The sequence below is a fragment of the Syngnathus scovelli genome, chromosome 13 (genome assembly GCF_024217435.2).
Source record: "Syngnathus scovelli strain Florida chromosome 13, RoL_Ssco_1.2, whole genome shotgun sequence".
Taxonomy (NCBI): Eukaryota; Metazoa; Chordata; class Actinopteri; order Syngnathiformes; family Syngnathidae; genus Syngnathus; species Syngnathus scovelli.
This window is the reverse complement of record NC_090859.1, coordinates 13680115-13700610: the sequence shown is the minus strand read 5'-3', so window position 1 is coordinate 13700610 and position 20496 is coordinate 13680115. Positions and strand designations below refer to the sequence as shown.

Below are 20496 nucleotides of genomic sequence, written 5' to 3'. Positions count from 1 at the left end.
ATCATGCTGAACATGACAGACAAGATTTTTCCCGACTTTGAGACATGGTTGTTTATTTTTCTATTGCGAAAGGTGGCGGTTATCCTGAAGAACTAATTGGAAGTAGATTATATGAGCGATCCATCGGAACGTCGCGGGTTACGCGTGTCGGTCACATCCCGATGACACGTTTGGCGACGTACACTGGTGCTGCGGTGGCACCTGTTTTAGATTAGTGGCGGCTAATGTAACATTAACTCCACTTCCTGTTCCACATGCATGTTTAAGCATAATCCCAGAAGTGTGGTTGACCCCCCCTCCTCAAAATAAAATTGAGTGCTTGCCAAAGGGAGCTTCTGGTCACACGTGCCTAAAACCACCAAAGAATTTACTTTAACGTCTTGGAGCTTTGAGTCTTTATCTGCTGCAATATGACGACTTGTTCAACATTTGTTTTGAAGCACGATTCGTTTCGGATGATATAGCGAGGTGGAGGGGGTCATTGTACCAAAAGAAAACAACATAAACGGATCATGAGTCAAAAATCAATCACGAGATGTTCCAGCTCCGTAACACTTTATTATCACCCCGTTCCGTCACAAAAAACATCACAAATGACTCGTAAGTTGCAGTCCAAAAGTGTCCCATCGTGGTCACGACGCAATCCGAATCCAGATGTTGGGGAATTGCTTCACCGAGTCTAAATAGGTCTCGGACATTTTGAAGCCAAAGTCCATTCACCGGGACATTGCGCGAATTCAACGCTTAGCTTTTTTCTCCTTCATGATCTTTTTGCTCTCCTCCCGTCGCCGCTTGTTGACGGGGTTCCGTGGGTCGTAGATTTCGAAGGTGTCCTCGTCCTGCATGGTTGCGTCTTTGACCTTCCTGGACTGCTCATCAAAGTGCAGCACATGGCCAAGCCTGGACGCGATGAAGATGGGAGGGCCGTCAGGGTCGTCATTGACTTCTTTACATCGATCGTCGCGTTGGGGGGATAGCTCGTTGCTAATTTAGCGTTTATACGGTAGGCAAAGATTCAATTGATCGTAGATACAATGTTAATGAATATGAACAATCAATGACAAATCATTAGTGGCGGCCATAGTTTTAATTCAAAGCTTAACCCCGACTACCCCTGAACCCAACTGTGGTTGAGTTCCAAATTGGGCGGCGAGGAATAACCCTGGGTCCGTTTTCAAAGGAGGCCATTTGCGTGGAAAGGGGCTACGGCGAGACGGAGGCGGTGATGCAAAGCTACAGAAGCCTCCGCTGTTTATTTTTCTGGCCTAGCTCACTCAGTCAAGAGGGGGGGCGGTGTAAAATTCGAGGTAGGACGAGCGGGGGGGCGGGTGGGGGTCCTCGCCGACACAGATGGAATAGTTTACCTCCTCTGTCCCAGACTTGACTTCCAATGTCTGACCTGTTGTAACCCACATTCTGAGTTGTGCTGCTCCTGCAGTGGCACACACTTCCCTTCCCACTGCTGTTTTTCCAGGAACGCTACGCTAACAGCCCCCCCCCGGCTTGCACGGTTCTTGCCATACCTGGCGGGAGCGACGCGGCGCAGCGCGGTGAGGTGTCTACCGACAAAAGCTTCTCTCAAATTCATTAGCCCCCCTCGCCCCCCCTACAAGAACCCTCACACACACTCCAGGAGACTAATGGCAACAACAGATTGTGTTATTCTAAATCTCTCATTCACACACATGGTATTCATTTCAAACTGGACTTGCTTTTAAGATCTGCGTTGAAAAACAGAATATGAGAGCAGAACACAGCGTCAGGAGCCATTTCCTGGCGGCAGCGGGCTGACGCGTGCACATACTGTACGTACCCCCCTGAACTTTGGCACGCATTCAAGAGAGGGGAAGGACAGACGCGATGCCGCGGGTTTTTGGTTTGGGCGGAAAAAGGCGCAGTGGAACGTAGCAGGTGCACGGAACCAACACGCCGTGTCCCCGAATTGAAGAATCAAAAACTAGATCTTTCGAGTCAGACTGTGGGATCTAAGCAAAACTCTTTGAAGAACTCTTAAAGCTACGAGTGATGCGAAAAATGAGCTGACTAAGCAGTTTAATATGTGGAAATGAATCTATGGGATGACCAGTTTCTGAAACGTTAGTGATCCATTTTTAATTTGTCAAAAAAAAGTACTTACGTGGACTTACCTTTGTAGCTGATCAATTTCTCCAACACCGAAATGATACATTTTTAACAAAACATTTTCATTCAATACTTTCAGTCTTAGGTTGACTGACATATTGCAACAGAGCTATTGTAAACATTTTAAATTGGTTAATAATGAAGAATAACACACAATGTGGTGCGCACAATTGTAGCCATATGTGAAAAATATGAAATAATATTGGAAATAGTTCATTTTCTGAACCTTTAACACTTTCATGTCAAAGATCTCAAAGTGGAAGAATTGGTGCTTTTTGGAGGTGACTTTTTTATAAATTATTTAGTAGTGTTAAAAGTGTGTAACAAAGCTGGAGGGGCTTGGATGATTTTCTGTAAACCATAAATATCTATTTTTAAATGGCGCCCCTCCAAGCCGATTCTAAAAATGTGGTTACTCACCATCCTTTGTCGTCATCCTCGGCTAGCTCTTCCTCATCCTCCTCTTCCTCCGGGGCTTCGCTTATGGCCGTCGATAGCTTGTCCTTGAAACGGTTGAGGAGCTCCATTGTCTGTTGAGCGAACAAATAAAACGCAGCCGCCGGTCAGACATCGCACTCGTCCGGCTTGAACATCGATATCGTTTACCTGTTGCTCTCTGCCCGAACCTTTCCTGCGTTTGTCTTTCCTCCGCTCCTCGTACTTCTTCCTTTCCTCCAGGTACTCGGCCACAGCCTCGCTGGTCGGCTCTTTGCTTTCTGGACAAAGAGGCAAAGTGTTACCGAATCAATCTTTTAGTCCGCTTAACAACTTTTCATCAAGAAATGTATGCAAATGACGCAACAAATGCTAATTAGCTTTTATAGATTCGAACAACAGTGACTTGGCGGAATTGTGGCTTTTAATCAAGTTTCCTGACTGCCCTGGGAGTCGTGTACCCGTCCGTAAGTCCAACGCGACGCAACAAGAAAGCGTTGTGTACCGAGAGCGCAGCTGAGAATAATTTTTCCACCGCGTGTGAAACACCCGACGTGAGGTCAGAGAGCAGCAGACGGTCTGGCTGGCGTGATGTGATGTTTGTTGCGGGCGCATGACAGACGTCTGTGGCCATGCTGGTGTTTTGCTGCGCTAACAAACAAATGAACTAACACAAACCGCAGTGAGGCCAATGAGTCGTTCGAGTCAATGTGACGTTTGTGCTCAAGGGCGACCATTGCGCTTTGCGGCTCGGTTTACGAATAAATCATTGTTTAATAGGAAACATTTTTGGGGGGGATCGTGCATCATTCTTGTGGCATGACATCAATTACCCTCACAGGTAATGATAAAAAAACAAAAAAAGCGACAAGTTTTTGGACTTATTTCAAAAACTGATTTAAAAAAAACGCAAACTCAGCCTTTTTCCAGGCCGTGAAATCAAGAAGGGAGTGATTTATACAAGTGACAAGTGATCACCTTCCATCAGTCATCCTCCCCGCCTCCTCCCTTGACAACATGGATACTGACTGATGACGCCCCGAGGTGTTGTGTGTGTGTGTGTGTGTGTGTGTGTGTGTGTGTGTGTGTGTGTGTGTGTGTGTGTGTGTGTGTGTGTGTGTGTCACTCGCATCAGCCTCTGTTGTCACATACGTAACGGCCTTCCTAACCACATTCCTTTCCTCTCTTGTCACCTGGGAGATGCTCCGTGTTGTAGCAACTAGAATCTTTTATAGGATAAAACGTGCTCACCTATGCAACAATCAACGGATTTTTCCAGAATGACGATCTCCGACGCAGCTTTATTTTTGATCATCTTTCAAAAATAACACCGTGACAGTTGGGCTCGGAAGCGACCGTCGTCATTGGTCATTTTCTAATGGACGAACTGGTTTCTCCTACCTCCATCGTACATTTTTATTTCAGCCCACAGGAGGTGGTTGTGTCCGTCCCATCTGGAGCTTTACAACACTAACCGAGTGCCAAGATATAAAACATTCCTTTGGTTGCGAGCTCTCGTTGGCTTGCTTTTGCTGCTTCAGTCAAATATTTGGGGTTTGGAGCACGGGGGGAAATTTTGTAACTTCTTTTGTTTTGTTTGACACGTTAAAGACCTGATGATTTGTCAATGACTTATTGGAGAACAATACGGGAATCATTTATTGCAGCTCGCAAACATTTTAGTGCCAACGTTAAGTGCTTGCCTCCGAGTGGAATGAGCGACAAGGAGGTCAAAGGATCGCGCCAACGTTTACATCACTCCCGCCATGGTGGAATTAATTTTTGTGTCACTTTCAGAAAGACACACTAAATACAAAGAGTTGTAAGTTGTTGTTTTTTTTTTTTTTAAATGCGGCGTGGACCACCCGGCTCTCGGAGTTTGCTGGTGGCGGTTTTAAAACACCATTAAAGTGTGTCTCATTGCAGTAAGTTGGACACTATATTAACATTTTATTTAAAAAGCAATAAAAGTGAATTAATAGGGCTCACATACCCTCCTCGACTTCATCCGTGGCGGGCTTGGGGCCGTCGTCTTTTTGCTTCAATGCCCTGATATCCTTCTTCAACTGACGGACTTCCTTGCGCAACTCTTCGCTGGGGGGAAGAGAAAATAGTTTTTCAATGATGGAAAAGCGGTCAAAAATGCTTACGGTTTACTGGTGGTGACGCACTAAATTGCACAATGTGTATTTAAAATCGTTGTATTTTTAGCTAACAATGCTAAACACAGGCTAATGAATCGCATCTGTTTTAGTCTGTTTAGTCAGCAACATGTTGACGGATAATATAACAAGACTCACGCGCATGTATTCTTTATCCTCCGCAAAGAGCTAATATGTATTTTTAATACCTATGGGAAAAATTGACTCTAAATCCCAACGAATTTGAGGCTGACCAGCGTCGCGACCTTCCACTCTTTATCATCATTATTCACATTATTTATGGAGCTACGTATGTGTCTCCCGTTTATGAGTAACATCTCCTCCTCGCTATTAAGCGGTTTGCGGTATTGAGGGGAAAAGCCCTAAACGGTCAGAAGAGGACCGTTTGGAATACGACTGCGCCTTTAAACTCCCGACACCTCAGTACGAGTGCCAATAAATGTTGTTTATACTCCCTCTCTTCAAACACGCAGTTGTTACATAAATTTTTCGAGCAAAGTGGATAACACGAGCGGGCCGGGGGGAGAGCGACGAAGCCTCTTTGACCCGCTGAGCCGACCCAGTTGGCGGCCGGCCCGAAAAGCGGGGCTCCCGCGGGGCGAGAAGTGCCGGTCAGGTCGACCTGCACCTCCTCGTATGACGCAGGTTTGCAGATGTTCTTCTGGCGAGCGCTGATGTTTTGGTGAGTCTGACACTTATTGTGTTGCTGCCTTGCTCTCTATCAAAGCTCAGGTAAGCTGCAGCGTCTGGGCGCCCGGAGCAGAAACATGCAAAGCATCTCCAGACTAAACAATGACCGCCTTTGTTTCTGATGTCTGCTTCTTCATCCTCGACATCCCTTTTTTTTTTTCTTTTTCTTCTATTAAATGTTTAACCCTCGTGTACTTTATCCACAGTGTGCTGCAAGGCTTCGACTTACAAGTTGAATTTAGTCCCAACTCAGAACACTTAAATCTCAAATCTTTTTTGACATAAAAGGAAATGCCATTAATCCTTCGTAGCTCTTTTCCAGCCCTCATATTAGTCATTTTTTTACAGAAGATATCCATGAAACTCGTTATATTTGTATGTCTTTATGTGCTGCTGCACCGTTTGTGTTCAAATATCCATCGGTTAAAGGGTTATGACAATCTATCTTCTGTCTTTGGAATTTTCTTAAAAAAAAAATGAAATGAGCACGATTTTAGTTTTCTGTATTTAATGGCAACGTTGCGGCCTCGGCATCTGCGACTGGTGGCTGGTTTTTAACGCGGGCTGCGCTGCATCCTGCCTCGACACGCCACTCTCGGCAAAACAAGCTGCGTCTCCGTGGCGACGGACAAACAATTGGCTCCATGACGCCGGCACCATTAAAGGGAAGGAGGCCAGAAACCGACAACATCTGTTTGGACACCCCTCAGGGCACCGAGTATTTCTACGCAGACTTTAAGTTATTGAAAATGTTTGTAATGATTTTGTAAAATACAATATTACAGACAGTCCACCAGCCGAGTCCCAACAGTGATTCAGAACCTCCAGAGCAGAGGTCTGAGGTCGACACGAGAATTTTAAAAATCCTAAAATTGCCGCGCGACGACTGAAAAAAAACTCGACCGTTTTCCAGAATATCGGTGCGGGCGTACTCGTCGTTTTTGGACTCCTCCGAATTCCCGTTTTACGGCCTTCTAGTGAGAAATGAAGGCCAACTGTTCAAATAAAGCCACTGTTGAAATGAGTTAAGGGCATATTAAAACAAGTCAAACTTAACACCTCGCTATGTGGCCGTGCGCAGCGAGGAGACCGCAAGGATGGCGGCGGCAGTCTCCTGTAATGACCGAGCGAGCAATGCCGACCAACGGGCCGCGTGAACTCGCCTCGGGAGGCACTTCACGGCTTGGGCCCTGGCCAAGCAGAACTCAGGAATCCAAACTTCCACGCAGGAATTTGCATGACTCGGCACAGCCATCCAGACCGACGCGCAGCCCGCCGCGGTTCGCTGTTTTACAACGCCGTCTGCCTCGCAAGGAACCCCCCCCCCCCCTCTCCTTGCCCCTGTCCCACCGCAGCCCCTGACTCTCTCTCTATCTGGCCACCGCCATGATGCCAGACAGTAAAGAGTCAGCAAAATGCGCCAAATGTATACAGTAAGCTATAATGTGGGTTTTATTTACAGCCTGGATGGGAAAACGTTCTTCCTAAAGTGAAATGCGGTATGGCTTTAAAAAGTTGGCTGAGTCCAGTTTGTATTGATAAAGCAAAAATTGTTTCTTACATGGCCTCAGCATATTGCAGATTTTCACCTAGTACGAGCAGGTCCCCAAAGCTGTACAAGCTTCAAGGTATTCGTTCGGCTGTATTTTTTATTTTTTTTTAAATCCCTTGACGTGCATGTCTGTCTGGAAACCTTTCCAAGCAGCCGGCCAGGGAGCGAGCGCCCCATGCGGAGCAGATGTGCTGCACTGGGCCAGAGTTCTGTAAACCTGGCAGCTCCCAAACGTACACAATCCCGCAGCCAAGCGCTGGATTATCTCAAGTGGTTTTCCACACACACGCGCGCGCGCGCACACACGCACGAAAAAACCAGGCCGCATAACTCGCGAATCTCTGCAAGGCCTCAGCGAGCGAGAGCGCGTCGGCTCGGGTCCAATGGAGCCGGCGAAGGCGCAGCGGTCCTGGCTGGACCGCGCGTGATGTCTGATGACCCACTTTGGATGCAGATGATCCGGGGCGTGCCGTCAGCGACTCTGCGGCTCGTGTATGTTGTCGATGATGTAATACAACAAAGTCATATGACGGATGAAAATGTTTTGACCCATTACTTGGACGAGTAAATGTTGATTTTAAAATCTTAGTATTTAATCAAATTTTAGAGAAATGCGTCTCCAGTAGATGACCGAGTGCATCAATGGTGGGGGGATCGAGCACCCCCCCCCCCTCCCTAAAACAATGCCCCCTTTGTGCAGGACTAACAGTGTACCTTGCAGCCTGCTCTGTGATGCCCTGCCAAGACAAACCACTGTGTTGGGTTACAGTTCTTGTAGCAAAACAATCTGTGCTTGTGTTTAATAAACTACACTGGACCTGGCTGGCGGTCAAGCGTGCGCACACACATGCCCGCGCGGTTTATCCCATTAGCGCTAATGAGAGGGCCGGGTTTGATTATGCGTGATGTCGAGGGCTACCTGTTGACAAGCGTCACGGACGCTGTGTTTTTCCCGTACCCATCGGATGTTTTTTAATGGCTCTCCTTGCCCAAAATCAAGGGCATCATCAATTGCGCTGTGACGACAATACACTTTCTTCAAAATGAATGTTAATATGAATTATTTGTTGAATATTTACTGCGGAAAGTCCAACAACTGACTTTTATTCGAGTTTTGTAATTACGTGACAGCAATATTGTAATTAACGGCGCGGCCGAGTAATGTTCCAAAAATATTTTCCATTTGGTATAAAACAAAATGTTTTGTCATAAGGGAGAGCTTATTTCCACATTAAAGCTAATTAACAACAAATATTTTGGAACATCAAACCTAAAATATTTTAGACTTTGCAAAGTAAGCAAAAGCTTTGGCATCATCAAATTTATCAGGCACTCTGCAAAGTGAAGCTCAACAGCGCCTCCAGCTGGGACTTACCTTACAGTACAAAGCCTCTTTTTGATATGGTTTACTTGAGATCTTTTTGTATTTTAATGCACAATATTTCATTCTCTTGTCAATTTTACAGTTTTTCAGTACACTTTACACTCTGCGTTGTAAACTTACGTACCTGCGGCTGCTTTTCTTCCCCCGCTCGTATTCATCTTGGGACTCGCCGGCTTTTCCCGCGCTTTTTTCTTTTGTAAGTTTGGCTCTAACCAGCTCGCTCATTTTCTCGCGCTCATCGTCCTCCTGTGGGAACATGTTTGGATTGGTATTTGATGAGCTTCTTTTTTTACTTTAAAAGGGCTTACCTCTGCTTCATCTCCAGATGTCTTCTCTTTTCTTGGAAAGAGAAAAATAAAAACACGTCAGAAGTCTCACTTCTTATTAATCGGTCAGGTCCTAATTGATTATATTACTTATCGACGGCTGGAACGGAGCTCAGTCTGGGGTCATCCTTCAGAAGGTCGTGGCTGCTTTTGCTCTTTCCTTTCATGCTCTGAGGAGACAACGAGGTCAGGAATCGATGGGGACAAACGTAATGCTTTAAAACAGCCATCTCTACCTGGCTGACTTGATTGACCACCTCCTCGTCTTCTTCGGCCTCCTCGCCGAACGACAGCAGACTGAAGTTCCTTCAGAGATGGACAAATATATGCAGTGGTACCAAGGCAAGTTAACAGAACCCACCCGTTGTGAACTGGTAATAAAAAAGATGACTTACTTTGTGGCTTTTGACTGAGATTTCTTTCCTTCCTCTTTTTCTTTTTCCTTTTTTGATTTTTTCGTTTCACGTGGCTCAATGTCATCAAAAGGACAGTGCAGCACCTAGTTATAAAAACAAAAATAATAACCATAAATCAATTTGCCACCACTAACAATTTGAGGATGCTGATTATCCTTACCTCAGCAGTTCTTATTTTGTGCGGATTCAAAGGTCTCTCGTTGTTATCGCATGCTACGTCCGCTAACCTTAGCATGTTATAGACCGTGTCTCCAGTCACCTGGAAGCAACATTTTTTTGTTTATGTCAGACGTCAGGGATGCACGAATAGGAACAGCTCCCTTTCAAACTCACTTTGGCAAAAATGGTGTGTTTGTTGTTGAGCTCATCAGCACGTGCCAACGTGAAGAAGAACTGGCTCCCGTTGTCGTGCGGCCCGGCGTTGGCCATGGCAACCAAACCTCTTCGATTGAACCGCAGTCTGGTGTGAAACTCATCCTGAGGGCCGTAGAGACAAACGTTACATTTCTAATATAGACCAAGAACAATGTTTGTAACTAATGGGTGACTTCATGGAAGCATTCCAACCTTAAACGTTTCCCCATAGATGGACTCTCCTCCTGTCCCCGTCCCTGTTGGATCTCCACCCTGAATAATGAATTCAGGTACCACCCTATGGAATATTGTCCCGTCGTAATAACCTTTGGGTCACATTTGAGAATAAAAAGTCATTATTTAAGCAACTGTGTCAATGTTATGATTTCAGACAGGTATTGAATGACTATTTACCTTCCATACACAACTGGACAAAGTTCCTACAGGCTTTAGGAGCTTCTTTGGACCACAGCTCGATGTCGATATCACCCGCGGAGGTCTTTAACAAGACCTTCAACGAAAAGTTAAGTAGACTGGTTAAACATATTTTACTTGAAAAGGCCATAGTTGAAGTTAAATGCGACAGGTTGGAGTTAGCTCACCTTTCCGTTCGTGGGTGGTTCTTGAATGTATATATTGCTCATTTTTACGACAAATGGTGTTGTACAGTAGTTTTAGGGCGGAATTTTATCTTTAATGTATAAATTATTACGCTACTGCGTTAAACAGAGGTTAATTAGCGCCGCTACTCTGCCTGGTGTGATCGCGTTGTTTACGTCGTTGACTTAGTAGGGGTGTTCGTATTATTGCTATAGTTATTGCTACTTTATTTATCCAGCATTTACACCCAAATAAAAAATAATCTTGTGAATTGTAAGTCACAGTATTACTGGCGTGTATGGGTATCTCGGTGTGCATGCATTGGATACATTATAAGAAAGAAAAAACAAGTTCAGTCCACCTATAAAAGTGATGAGTTGGTTTGACCTATGTGCCCTGTGAAAATCATCCCACCAAAAAACAGTGGCAACAACGAAAGTTCCGGGAATTTTCGCGCCTGACGGAAGAATGACAGTGACGGACCGGACCAGGCGGAAAGCTCGTCGACAATGGCGGCAGCTGAAAACGGTGCGGATTTGAAGCGAAAAGCCGATCAAACTCAGGATGAAGAAGGAGAAAATGAGGAATGGGTTGGCCCCATGCCCAACGAGGCTGTCACGACCAAGAAGAGGAAAGGTTGGTGTTTTTTCTCAAACTATGAGAACGTTTTAACGCGCAAGAACCCAAAATCGTCTGTCAGAAAAATTCCAGGATTGCCGTAACAAACTGAGTAAAATGGTCACTGTTCTTTCACTATTTTGCCCAGTTCTGGAATATGAACGCGTCTACCTGGACAACCTACCTTCAGCTGCCATGTATGAAAAGAGCTACATGCACAGAGATGTAATCACCCACATTGTGTGCTCCAAGTAAGTTCCCTTGTTGCTCTATCTCAGGTTCATGTATAATAGGGGAAGCACGTCCATCACTGGATGCTAATGAAGATTATTTCCTTTTTGCTTTTAAGGTCAGACTTTATCATCACGGCCAGTCAGGACGGTCATGTCAAGTTCTGGAAGAAAAATGAGACAGAGGGAATCGAGTTCGTCAAACACTTTCGGAGTCATCTCGGTAAGCTATGATTTGAAATTCTTTAAAATATTGTAACCCTTTGCAATGTGTCGGCACGAGTTACCCTCCAACTTGTGCGCTCTTCCTGTGCAGGTGTGATTGAGAGCATCTCGGTCAGTGTTGATGGTGCCCTCCTCTGCTCTGTCGGCGAGGACCAGGCCATGAAAGTTTTTGACGTCGTCAATTTTGATATGATCAACATGCTCAGGTTGGGGTAAGTACGCTCAGTCGTTCGCAAAGTTGGAACTGGCGGAAAGCAATGATGACATGGCAAATCTCTTTTTTTGTTGTAGCTTCCATCCTGGTCAAAGTGAGTGGATCTACAATCCCGGAGATGCCATTTTCACGGTGGCCTGCTCGGAAAAATCCACCGGCAAGATTTTTGTCTACGACGGGCGAGGAAGCGGCGAGCCTCTCCACATGTTTGACAAGATGCACTCCTCGCCGCTGTCGCAGATTCGGCTGAATGCCAAATTTCGAGTGGTCGTCTCCGCCGACAAAGCGGGAATGGTGGAGTACTGGACCGGGCTCCGCTCGGAATTCAAGTTCCCCAAACACGTGCAGTGGCAATACAAGACGGACACGGATTTGTACGAGTTCGCCAAACATAAAACATACCCCACCAGCCTGGTGTTCTCCCCCGATGGGAAGAAAATGGCCACCATGGCGTCTGACCGTAAAGTCAGAATCTTCCGCTTTCTCACGGGGAAACTGATGAGAGTGTTTGACGAATCCTTAACGGTAAGTTCTAACCAGGGTATTTCTGGTTAATGAAAAATGTTTATCTGATTAATCAGTAGGATAAATTATTTCACAAATTCACGATTGCTGCCGTCGCTTTTGCCAGATGTTCACAGAACTGCAGCAGATGAGGCAGCAGCTGCCCGACATGGAATTTGGCCGTCGGATGGCGGTGGAACGAGAGCTGGAGAAGGTGGACGGCATCCGACTCACCAACATCATCTTTGACGAGACGGGCCATTTCGTCCTGTATGGGACCATGCTGGGCATCAAGGTCATCAATGTGGAAACCAATAGGTGCGTGCTCAAGATAAAGATGAGGCGGAGAAGAAGCAAATGTCTGAAATTAATTTTTTTGGTCTCCCAGGTGTGTGCGCATACTTGGGAAGCAGGAGAACATCCGCGTGGTCCAGTTGAGTCTCTTTCAGGGGGTCGCAAAGGCCATGCAAGTGGCACCCACCGTGGAGATGAAGGCCTCAGATAACCCCGCTTTACAGAATGTGGAACCGGACCCCACCGTGTTCTGCACGGCCTTCAAGAAGAACCGATTCTACATGGTGAGACATGCATACAAACTACCGATGGGAACGCCAAGTGAGGTTTTCACACTTATTTTGTCGTGAAGTTCTCAAAGAGGGAACCCGAGGACACCAAGAGCGCCGACTCTGACCGAGACATCTTCAACGAGAAGCCCTCCAAGGAGGAGGTGATGGCCGCCACGCAGGCCGAGGGCCCCAAGCGAGTGTCGGACAGCGCCATCATTCACTCCACCATGGGTGACATCCACATCAAGCTCTTCCCAGTAGAGTGGGTGACCGCCTTTGACGACTCGTTTCGGATGTTGGAACAAATCCTCACCTCTCCTTGTTCTCCTAGGTGCCCGAAAACGGTGGAGAACTTTTGTGTTCACAGCAGGAACGGCTACTACAACGGACACATCTTCCACAGAGTCATCAAGGTTTGTACCATTTTCAGAACCATACTGTTGTCATGGCCATGAAGCAAGACTGGGTTTGTGTCTTCAGGGTTTCATGATCCAGACCGGAGACCCCACTGGCACCGGCATGGGGGGTGAGAGCATCTGGGGCAACGAGTTTGAGGACGAGTTCCACGCCACCCTGAGACACGATCGGCCATACACGCTCAGCATGGCCAACGCTGGCCCCGCCTCCAATGGCTCGCAGTTCTTTATCACGGTGGTGCCCACGGTAAGTTCAGCGTGGCCACAAGACGGCGCCAAAGTCCTATTTTTCTATTAGGCAATGTATTTTCCAAACAGCAGATTTCTTTTCCAGGCAATTCAAGAGGAATTTATTTTCAATATGTTTACGACTATGTTTGCAACAAGACAATCACTAATTTGAATAAAATATACTTCCATGTTTTCGGCAGCCTTGGCTGGATAACAAGCACACGGTGTTCGGAAGGTGCATCAAAGGCATGGAGGCCGTGCAGAGGATCTCCAACTCCAAAGTTCACCCCAAAACGGACAAGCCGTACGAGGACATCAGCATCATCAACATCACCATCAAATGATCAGGCGGCTGCTTACTGTACAGGTTTTATTTTTAAATATTAAACAGTACTTTTAGTGTTGGATAATTTGAGACTTCATCTTGAATTTGTTGACAAACAAAAATCCACATCCAGCCAACTATGGTCAGTCAGTTTATTTGACAACATCACAATAGGAATAATTTACAAAGAAAAAGCTGTCATCGAGTTAGACGGCAACAAGAGGTGTTGAGGCGCGTTGTGCTTCTACGGTTTTGCAAACTATGCGGAAAAAGGCGTTTCACACTGACATTTAGCTAGTTGTTATTTAGTAGTAGTAAACATTACATAGCAATGAATAAACTCAAAGGTTGTGTGTCCTTACTGATGCGACAAAAAGTGTCAGTGGCAGAAGAGGGAGGGGTCACGGGTTCACATTACATCACGAAGAGGCAGCGGCTTATTAAGATCATCCGACGCTTTCCGCAAGACCGTCCAGAGTCGTGACGTTAATACTGGAAGTCGACAGTAGAACGTTTGTCCGCCTGACTACGGTGAGCCGGCGAACAGCAAGTGCCCAATTTAAACGTGCAAAAAAAAAACCTATAAATATCAGTAAACAATTTTGTTCTGTAACAGAGAGCACAGACCTAAAGAAAATTCCCCAAAAAACATCTGCTGCTATTTAATAACCTACAATTTGCTTTTATTTTATTTTGCACCAGTAGGCCCAAATTGCCAATTGTGTTTGTGGCCCCCAAAATCGAAGAATGACAAAAAAAAAATGCTTTTATCTGCTATGCTTAATATCCTGCTTTGTTTACTGGATTGGTTTGAAGTATAAAGTTCAGCCCGACGGGTTGTGGTCTCTTTCAATACCTGGCTGTCTCCCCTCGGAGAAGCGGCTCCTCCGACGTGTACCTTCAAGTAATTGTTCACAGATCAGCGACGTCCACGCTAGGCCACGTCCAGGACGCCGGCGGCCACCAATTGCCTGGATAGCCAATCCAGACCCTCGTGGAGGCCCATCCCGCTACGGGCGTCACAGCCCTGGATGTGCCAGCTCCTGCCGCAGCACAGCTTGTGCAAGCTCAGCAGTTCTGTCATCTCCTCTACGGAAACGACGCCAGGAACGTCCTGAGGTAAAAAAAAGAAGTCTGGTGACTCATCTGAAGGCACCACCGTAGATGATTGACTCAGGTACCTGCTTGTTGGCAAAGATGAGAAGCAGAGCATCTCTCAGCTCCTTCTCAGTCAGCAGCTTGGCCAGCTCGCTGTGCGCCTCCATCAGTCGGTCCCGATGACAGCTGTCAATCACAAACACCACCGCTGCGGGCGACACGAGAGAAAAAAAAGTATTAAACATAAAAATATTTTGACAGAATTTCTTCATGTATGTATAAAAACCAACCTTGAGTGTTGAGATAATAGTGTTTCCACAATGGCCTCAGCTTATGTTTTCCTCCAACGTCCCAGATGGTGAATTTCAAGTTCTTATATTCCACCGTCTCCACATTGAAACCTTGTTCCGATAAATAAATCAAATGATCAATTGGTCATGATGATTTATTGACTTCGTTAGCTTACCGATGGTGGGAATGGGTTGCATGAACTCGTCCTGCTTGAGCTTGAAGAGGATGGTGGTTTTGCCAGCGCCGTCCAGCCCCAGAGTCACCACTCGGATCTCCATCTTGGGACCGATGTGAACGCGGTTGTCCTTGGTGAAGGTGACCGGGATGCCGGCGTCCAGCTGGATGTGGTCGGCCAACTCTGTGAACTGATGTTGCTGCTTCTGAAGAGTCTCCAGCAGACAGTTGATCTCCTGCTTGGCCAGCACAACTCTGCAGTCGTCCTACAAGGCAAATTTATCGCTTTATCTCGTAGGCAAGGCAAAAAAATTAAAAGTTGGCGTCCCACCTGCTGGAGAGTCTTCTCGCAGTGCAGGCAGGCGGTGGACACCTGGGAGAGCAAGATGGTCATGTCCTCCTGTTGCTGCCTGAGCCAGATCAACCTCTCACGGACGTGGGCGTCCACCACGCTCAGCGCCATCTCCTCCTGACGACACAGCGTCTCGTGGAGGTCGGCGAAGTAGGCGCGCACGCAGGAGCGAGCGCTCTCCGCCGTGCCGGGCACCTTGGTGAGAAGCTTTTTTTTAAAAAACAACTCATGTTTGGTCACATCAAGTGGGCGGCGGTCTTACATGTTCCGTGTGCGCCATGCCGACGCCGTCCTCCACGATCTGCTCGCCGCCCTCGATCTGCTGCACGATGCCTAACAGCTTCCTGGAGTACTCTGACACTTCCTCTGTGAAGGTACGGATGCAGTGCGCCATGTCCAGGATGGACGCCCGGATCTGGTTAGCCTCCGTCTCCAGGAGGATGTGCTGAAGAACGAGCCGCGTGGAATGATTATAGCGTCAAGGTCGGGTTTGATTAACATCGATATGAACGGACCTTGTGTCCTTGGTGTTTGCCGTACTCCTTGCACACGCAGCACATGAGCGGACCCGGCTGGCAGGCCTCCTCCAGGCACACGAACTCGATGGCGTGCACCTGGTGCTGCGGGCACAGCGTCTTCTCGTGCGGCTTGTCGGCCAGCGGCACGCGCCGGTGCTTAGCCAGCGTGCGGGTGGAGTGGGTGAGCTGCGAGCACTCGGCGCACAGGTGAGTAGCGCACACCGTGCAGTACATGGTGGCCGTGTGGCTCTCGTCCTCGTCGCAGCGGATCACGCACTGCTAGGGTGGAAAAGACCGCCGACATATTTGCACACTCAGCATTTGTTGCAAAACCTTCACAGGCTGGTCTCACCTCGCTCATTCCCTTCAGAGCGTCCTCCGCCATTCCCGACTGGTTGGTGGCACCGTTCTGCAATCGCTCCAGAAGCTCCAGAAGAGCAAAGTTCTTCTTTAGGCCCCACACGCCAGAGTCACCTGAGATGGAGAACCAAGATGTTCAATTTATTTCTAAATGATTTTTAGGTGAGCTAGATTTGATTTATGACAACTACGGGTAATCCTGTGAGAGCATTCGGAAAAAAAACCTCACCCAGTTCCGTCACCTGCCGGTCAAAGGGGCAGCGGACCGCCCGGCCATGCAGGGGCAGCCGGGTGAGGCAGTCGTGGCAAACGGTGTGCCCGCACAGCAGGAGGCGGGGCACCTTGTCGCCCTGGAGCGAGAAGACGTCCTCACACACGCCGCACTCCAGCACCTGTGAGTCAACACACAAAATCAACACCACATGGGACAACCCATTCATCTGCACCACGTTGTCATCACACATCCACAATGATCATGACAATGTGTAATTATTCTTTTGGAAAAAAAAAAAAAAGCCTTTTCAGGAGAATGTTTGCACACAGTAAGAGTCAATAGAACCTGATCTCTTTTAAGATTTGCATTTTCACAAAATGTCAATATTATTTGCAGAAATACATTTGGATCCATGGGCCTGCTCTGCACGCACACACAAACAAACATGATGTCACGATCAAGTTGCTACAAAACACCAACGAGGGATTGATTACGATTGCAATTTAACGCTGCACATATTTAGCTTTTACTGTATTTGTAGCGAGATGTAATTCAAATGGTGAAAGAGGTGACGTCGATGCGGCGTTCAGGCTCAAGTCAGTAGCCACGAAAGCATCGCTGCAACGCTCCAAAACTGGCGGTAAAAATTGCACAAACATCTTTGTTTGTGTTTTGGTTGCAGTTTGTAAAGCTTTCCGACCTTGACGGTGCCTCCATTGGCCGCCCGGCCGTGTCGAATGCACGGTTCTATGCTTGTCAGGGAGCCCTGCTTGTTTATTCCTGCAGCTGAGGCGGCCATTGCGGAATAGCTGCGCCGAGCCTACTGAGCATGCGCGGAGTACGCATAGCCTGCCTCGCAACACTTCCGGGTTTCACCTACGTCATCGTAGGAAAATTTGATCTACGACAAAATTCTTTATTAAAAAAACGCTTTATTAACATTCGTCTTTCAACTACTTCCGAATTTCTCAGACGGGTTTAATTTTTCCAGTGAGCAGGCCCACCTTTTAATGACAGGTAAGTGCATTTTTGAATTCGAGACATGATCATCATTATTTCATTTTATATATTTTTTGAGGCAATTTGTGCACTACAATCAATTTTATAGATTTACATTCTGCTGTTCTATTTGCCTTTTCCATTTCATCATTTATCATTAACCAGCAAAAAAATGCAACGAGCTGCATCAGTGACTGCTATCTGGCATTGCTTAAGTCTTTGAGGGTTCAAAGTTCAACTCTGGGCAGACGTCAGCTTGGTGACCTCGGCGGACACCCTCAGCGATTCCGTCACAAGTAAGCAAAAAAACTAACTTTTTGTTACTTGGAAAACTTATATTTATGTATATGAAAGTGAGTATAGGCCTAAATAAAAATGTCCCGATTTGGCCTTTGTTCAGGGAATCAATGTGTCTGAGCACATGAGAAACATTTGCTATTGGGTGGGGGAGTTGACAGTGGAATTTTGTTTGCTAAAACACTGAGATCAGCACTTCTTTTTGTCACATTTACACCGCAATGAATGCTTGAGCATGTTAGCAAAACAAAATACAGAACACTTCAATTGAATACCCGAGATCAGAGGTGTCAAATTCATTTTTTGTCTCAGGCCACATGGTTGTGATTCCCTCAGAGGGCATCTCTGGTATTGACGGCAATATATAATAACATCACTGAGCACCTCAAAGGTAGAACATTATCTGTTGAACTTTGGTCATTCGAACGTGAAGTCACTTGTGATTGGCTGGCACGCTCTCACACCCCCCATATGGCCTCCCGTCCCCCCTCTCTGTTGTCTCTCAGCTCTGTCGCGCACCTTTAACTTCAACTCCAGCGGACTCGAGGTCCCCGGCACCTGACGGCGAAAATGTCCGAGAAGGGAGACTTCGACACCAACGTGCTGACCCTCACCAGGTTTGTGCTGGAGGAGGGCAGGAAGGCCCACGGAACAGGCGAGCTCACCAACCTGCTCAACTCCATCTGCACGGCCGTCAAAGCCATCTCCACCGCTGTCAGGAAGGCCGGCATTGCCAACTTGTGAGAAATTTATTTTTATTTGGAGACTTTTCTGTAGTCAGTGATTTGAAAAGAATGTACTAGTATGCTCTTTGTCCTCACTAGTAAAAGGATTCCACAACTAGTAGCACTTTGGATGCACTGAATTGTCAGGACGTCTATAGTTGTCAAAGGTAGTGAATGAAATGACATTAGCTCAGCTAGTAAGAATTAGCTTGCGCGCACAAGTAGCATTTTGTACTTCACCCCGGGCAAAAGTTCACAATGGGGGTTGAGGGGCTTTTTTTTTTGCACAGACAAGCCTTTATCTGCGTCAACAAACAGACAGCATAGTCAAAGGTTCTGTTCTTCGGTCTTTTTTGGCAGGTACGGTATCGCCGGTAGCACCAATGTGACGGGAGACCAGGTGAAAAAACTGGACGTGCTGTCCAACGACCTGGTCATCAACATGCTCAAGTCATCCTTCAGCTCCTGCGTGCTGGTGTCTGAAGAAGATGAGCATGCTATCGTCGTGGAGTCGGACAAGAGCGTAAGAAAAATTATAACGATGTAAAAAAAAATGATGTAAGTCATGACGTTGTTCCCTTTCAGGGCAAATATATCGTCTGCTTTGACCCGCTGGACGGTTCCTCCAACATCGATTGTCTGGTCTCCATTGGTACCATCTTTGCTATCTACAAGAAGGTTAGCGTGAAGCTAAAATGGTAGTTGAAGTAATGTTTGGAGTTTGGGTTTAATACAATGAAGTCATCCCATGTTCTCTGCAGACCACAGATGACGCGCCCAACGAGAAGGACGCCCTGCAGCCGGGGAGGAACCTGGTCGCCGCCGGTTACGCTCTGTACGGTAGCGCCACCATGTTGGTGCTGTCTACCGGGCAAGGTGTCAACTGCTTCATGCTTGACCCGGTAAAATCAAATCCGTGACCGCGATGGCTCCCATCTTGCAAAAACTCTAATTTTAAAGTTCTCCATCAGGCCATTGGGGAGTTCATCCTGGTGGATCGAGATGTAAAAATCAAGAAGAAAGGGAAAATCTACAGCTTGAATGAAGGCTACGCTCAGCATTTTTACCCTGATGTGACGGAATATATTCAGAAGAAAAAGTTTCCTGAGGTAAATGGATTCTTTCACAATAATAAATAAAAATAAGCAGCAACGTGACGTCACCACTGATTTGTGTGCTGTGTTTCCAGGATGGTTCTGCTCCATACGGCAGCCGCTATATCGGCTCCATGGTTGCAGATGTCCATCGCACGTTGGTGTACGGCGGCATCTTTTTATATCCTGCCAACACCAAGAGCCCAAAAGGAAAGGTGAGTGCTTTCTATGGCGCCATCTGGTGGATTATGACAGTAATGCTGTAACTGTTTCTCTCTCTTTGTGGTCTTTAAGCTACGACTACTCTACGAGTGCAACCCCATGTCGTTCATCATGGAGCAGGCGGGCGGCATGGCCACCACGGGGGCCGGCAACATCCTGGACATCCAGCCCACCAACATCCACCAGAGGGTCCCCGTGGTGCTGGGCTCGCCCGATGACGTGCAGGAGTACATTGCCATCTATAAGAAGCATCACAAATGAGGTGGGTTTACTTTTACACAAATTAGTTATTCCGTCGGGTTTGGTGAACTATAATAACCTTGATGTTCATGAAACAGTCTGGTTCTTCGGCTCATCGCCTGGATCGCACTGAAACCGCAAGGACAACCTCTGGGGAATTGCAGAGTCATGTCATTTTTTTGACTTCACTTCCATTTGTTTAGATAAAAAAAAGATGAATAAATATTTGTCACTAGTTTTGCGCCATGCTTTCGTCCGGACTACAAGCGCATAAAAAACGGGCCACCAAGCATGTGAGATTGAAATGAGGTTTTGAAATAACATCACAGCGCGTTACTGGCGGCGCTCTCTCTGGAATTTGGCAGTCGAAATCCAAAAAGTTCCTTCTTGATGAAATTTTTACTGCCTTTTTTTCAAACTTGGCAGCCGAACGTTTGTGGACGTGTAAAGTGAGCGTGAGTCAGTCGGGAACGGAGCAAACCATTTGGATGGCTCGCAGATGTTTGCAATGTTTATCAGTAG

General features: G+C 46.8%; 4 protein-coding genes across 8 annotated transcripts in view; 2 read left to right on the top strand and 2 right to left on the bottom strand.

The window, feature by feature from the left end:
- Positions 1 to 10259, bottom strand: part of LOC125979751 (spliceosome-associated protein CWC27 homolog) — a 38431-nt gene extending 28172 nt beyond the window's left edge. The window contains exons 1-14 of one of the 3 annotated variants that reach the window (XM_049738318.2): positions 10064 to 10254; positions 9876 to 9972; positions 9675 to 9787; positions 9441 to 9584; positions 9268 to 9366; positions 9087 to 9190; positions 8928 to 8997; positions 8782 to 8861; positions 8674 to 8704; positions 8490 to 8611; positions 4571 to 4671; positions 2749 to 2858; positions 2563 to 2672; positions 539 to 900 (exon numbers count right to left, since the gene is read on the bottom strand). In XM_049738318.2, coding sequence (XP_049594275.1) covers positions 738 to 900; positions 2563 to 2672; positions 2749 to 2858; positions 4571 to 4671; positions 8490 to 8611; positions 8674 to 8704; positions 8782 to 8861; positions 8928 to 8997; positions 9087 to 9190; positions 9268 to 9366; positions 9441 to 9584; positions 9675 to 9787; positions 9876 to 9972; positions 10064 to 10105 — 1386 coding nt within the window. In that variant the 5' untranslated portion in view covers positions 10106 to 10254 and the 3' untranslated portion in view covers positions 539 to 737. Of the gene's footprint in view, positions 1 to 538; positions 901 to 2562; positions 2679 to 2748; positions 2859 to 4570; positions 4672 to 8489; positions 8612 to 8673; positions 8705 to 8781; positions 8862 to 8927; positions 8998 to 9086; positions 9191 to 9267; positions 9367 to 9440; positions 9585 to 9674; positions 9788 to 9875; positions 9973 to 10063 lie in introns of those variants that run through there. The other 2 variants (XM_068652759.1, XM_068652760.1) reach the window with 2 other exon arrangements.
- A 254-nt stretch (positions 10260 to 10513) lies between these two features.
- On the top strand, positions 10514 to 13475 carry ppwd1 (peptidylprolyl isomerase domain and WD repeat containing 1). The gene is made up of 11 exons (XM_049738314.2): positions 10514 to 10697; positions 10828 to 10930; positions 11029 to 11132; positions 11226 to 11346; positions 11426 to 11873; positions 11980 to 12170; positions 12241 to 12430; positions 12499 to 12680; positions 12750 to 12831; positions 12899 to 13081; positions 13266 to 13475. Exons 1-11 carry the CDS (start codon positions 10571 to 10573, stop codon positions 13407 to 13409), a joined length of 1875 nt encoding a protein of 624 aa, XP_049594271.1. The 5' UTR covers positions 10514 to 10570; the 3' UTR covers positions 13410 to 13475.
- A 53-nt stretch (positions 13476 to 13528) lies between these two features.
- On the bottom strand, positions 13529 to 17245 carry trim23 (tripartite motif containing 23). Of its 2 annotated transcripts, none has more exons than XM_049738316.1 (10): positions 17098 to 17245; positions 16413 to 16575; positions 16176 to 16297; positions 15821 to 16102; positions 15568 to 15750; positions 15285 to 15500; positions 14955 to 15219; positions 14779 to 14889; positions 14572 to 14696; positions 13529 to 14504 (listed from the first exon to the last, which is right to left on the bottom strand). In XM_049738316.1, the coding sequence occupies exons 1-10, from the start codon at positions 17194 to 17196 to the stop codon at positions 14325 to 14327; spliced, it is 1746 nt and encodes a 581-aa protein (XP_049594273.1). In that variant the 5' UTR covers positions 17197 to 17245; the 3' UTR covers positions 13529 to 14324. The 2 variants fall into 2 exon arrangements, with proteins under 2 accessions (XP_049594273.1, XP_049594274.1); XM_049738317.1 differs by having other exon boundaries at positions 15821 to 16099.
- Positions 16439 to 20209, top strand: LOC125979754 (fructose-1,6-bisphosphatase 1). 2 transcript variants are annotated; one of them, XM_049738321.1, is made up of 11 exons: positions 16439 to 16577; positions 17621 to 17692; positions 18006 to 18084; positions 18200 to 18433; positions 18779 to 18941; positions 19004 to 19096; positions 19180 to 19320; positions 19390 to 19527; positions 19608 to 19727; positions 19807 to 19996; positions 20073 to 20209. In XM_049738321.1, exons 4-10 carry the CDS (start codon positions 18264 to 18266, stop codon positions 19993 to 19995), a joined length of 1014 nt encoding a protein of 337 aa, XP_049594278.1. In that variant the 5' UTR covers positions 16439 to 16577; positions 17621 to 17692; positions 18006 to 18084; positions 18200 to 18263; the 3' UTR covers position 19996; positions 20073 to 20209. The 2 variants fall into 2 exon arrangements, with proteins under 2 accessions (XP_049594278.1, XP_049594280.1); XM_049738323.1 differs by lacking the exon at positions 18006 to 18084.
- Positions 20210 to 20496: the final 287 nt, after the last annotated feature.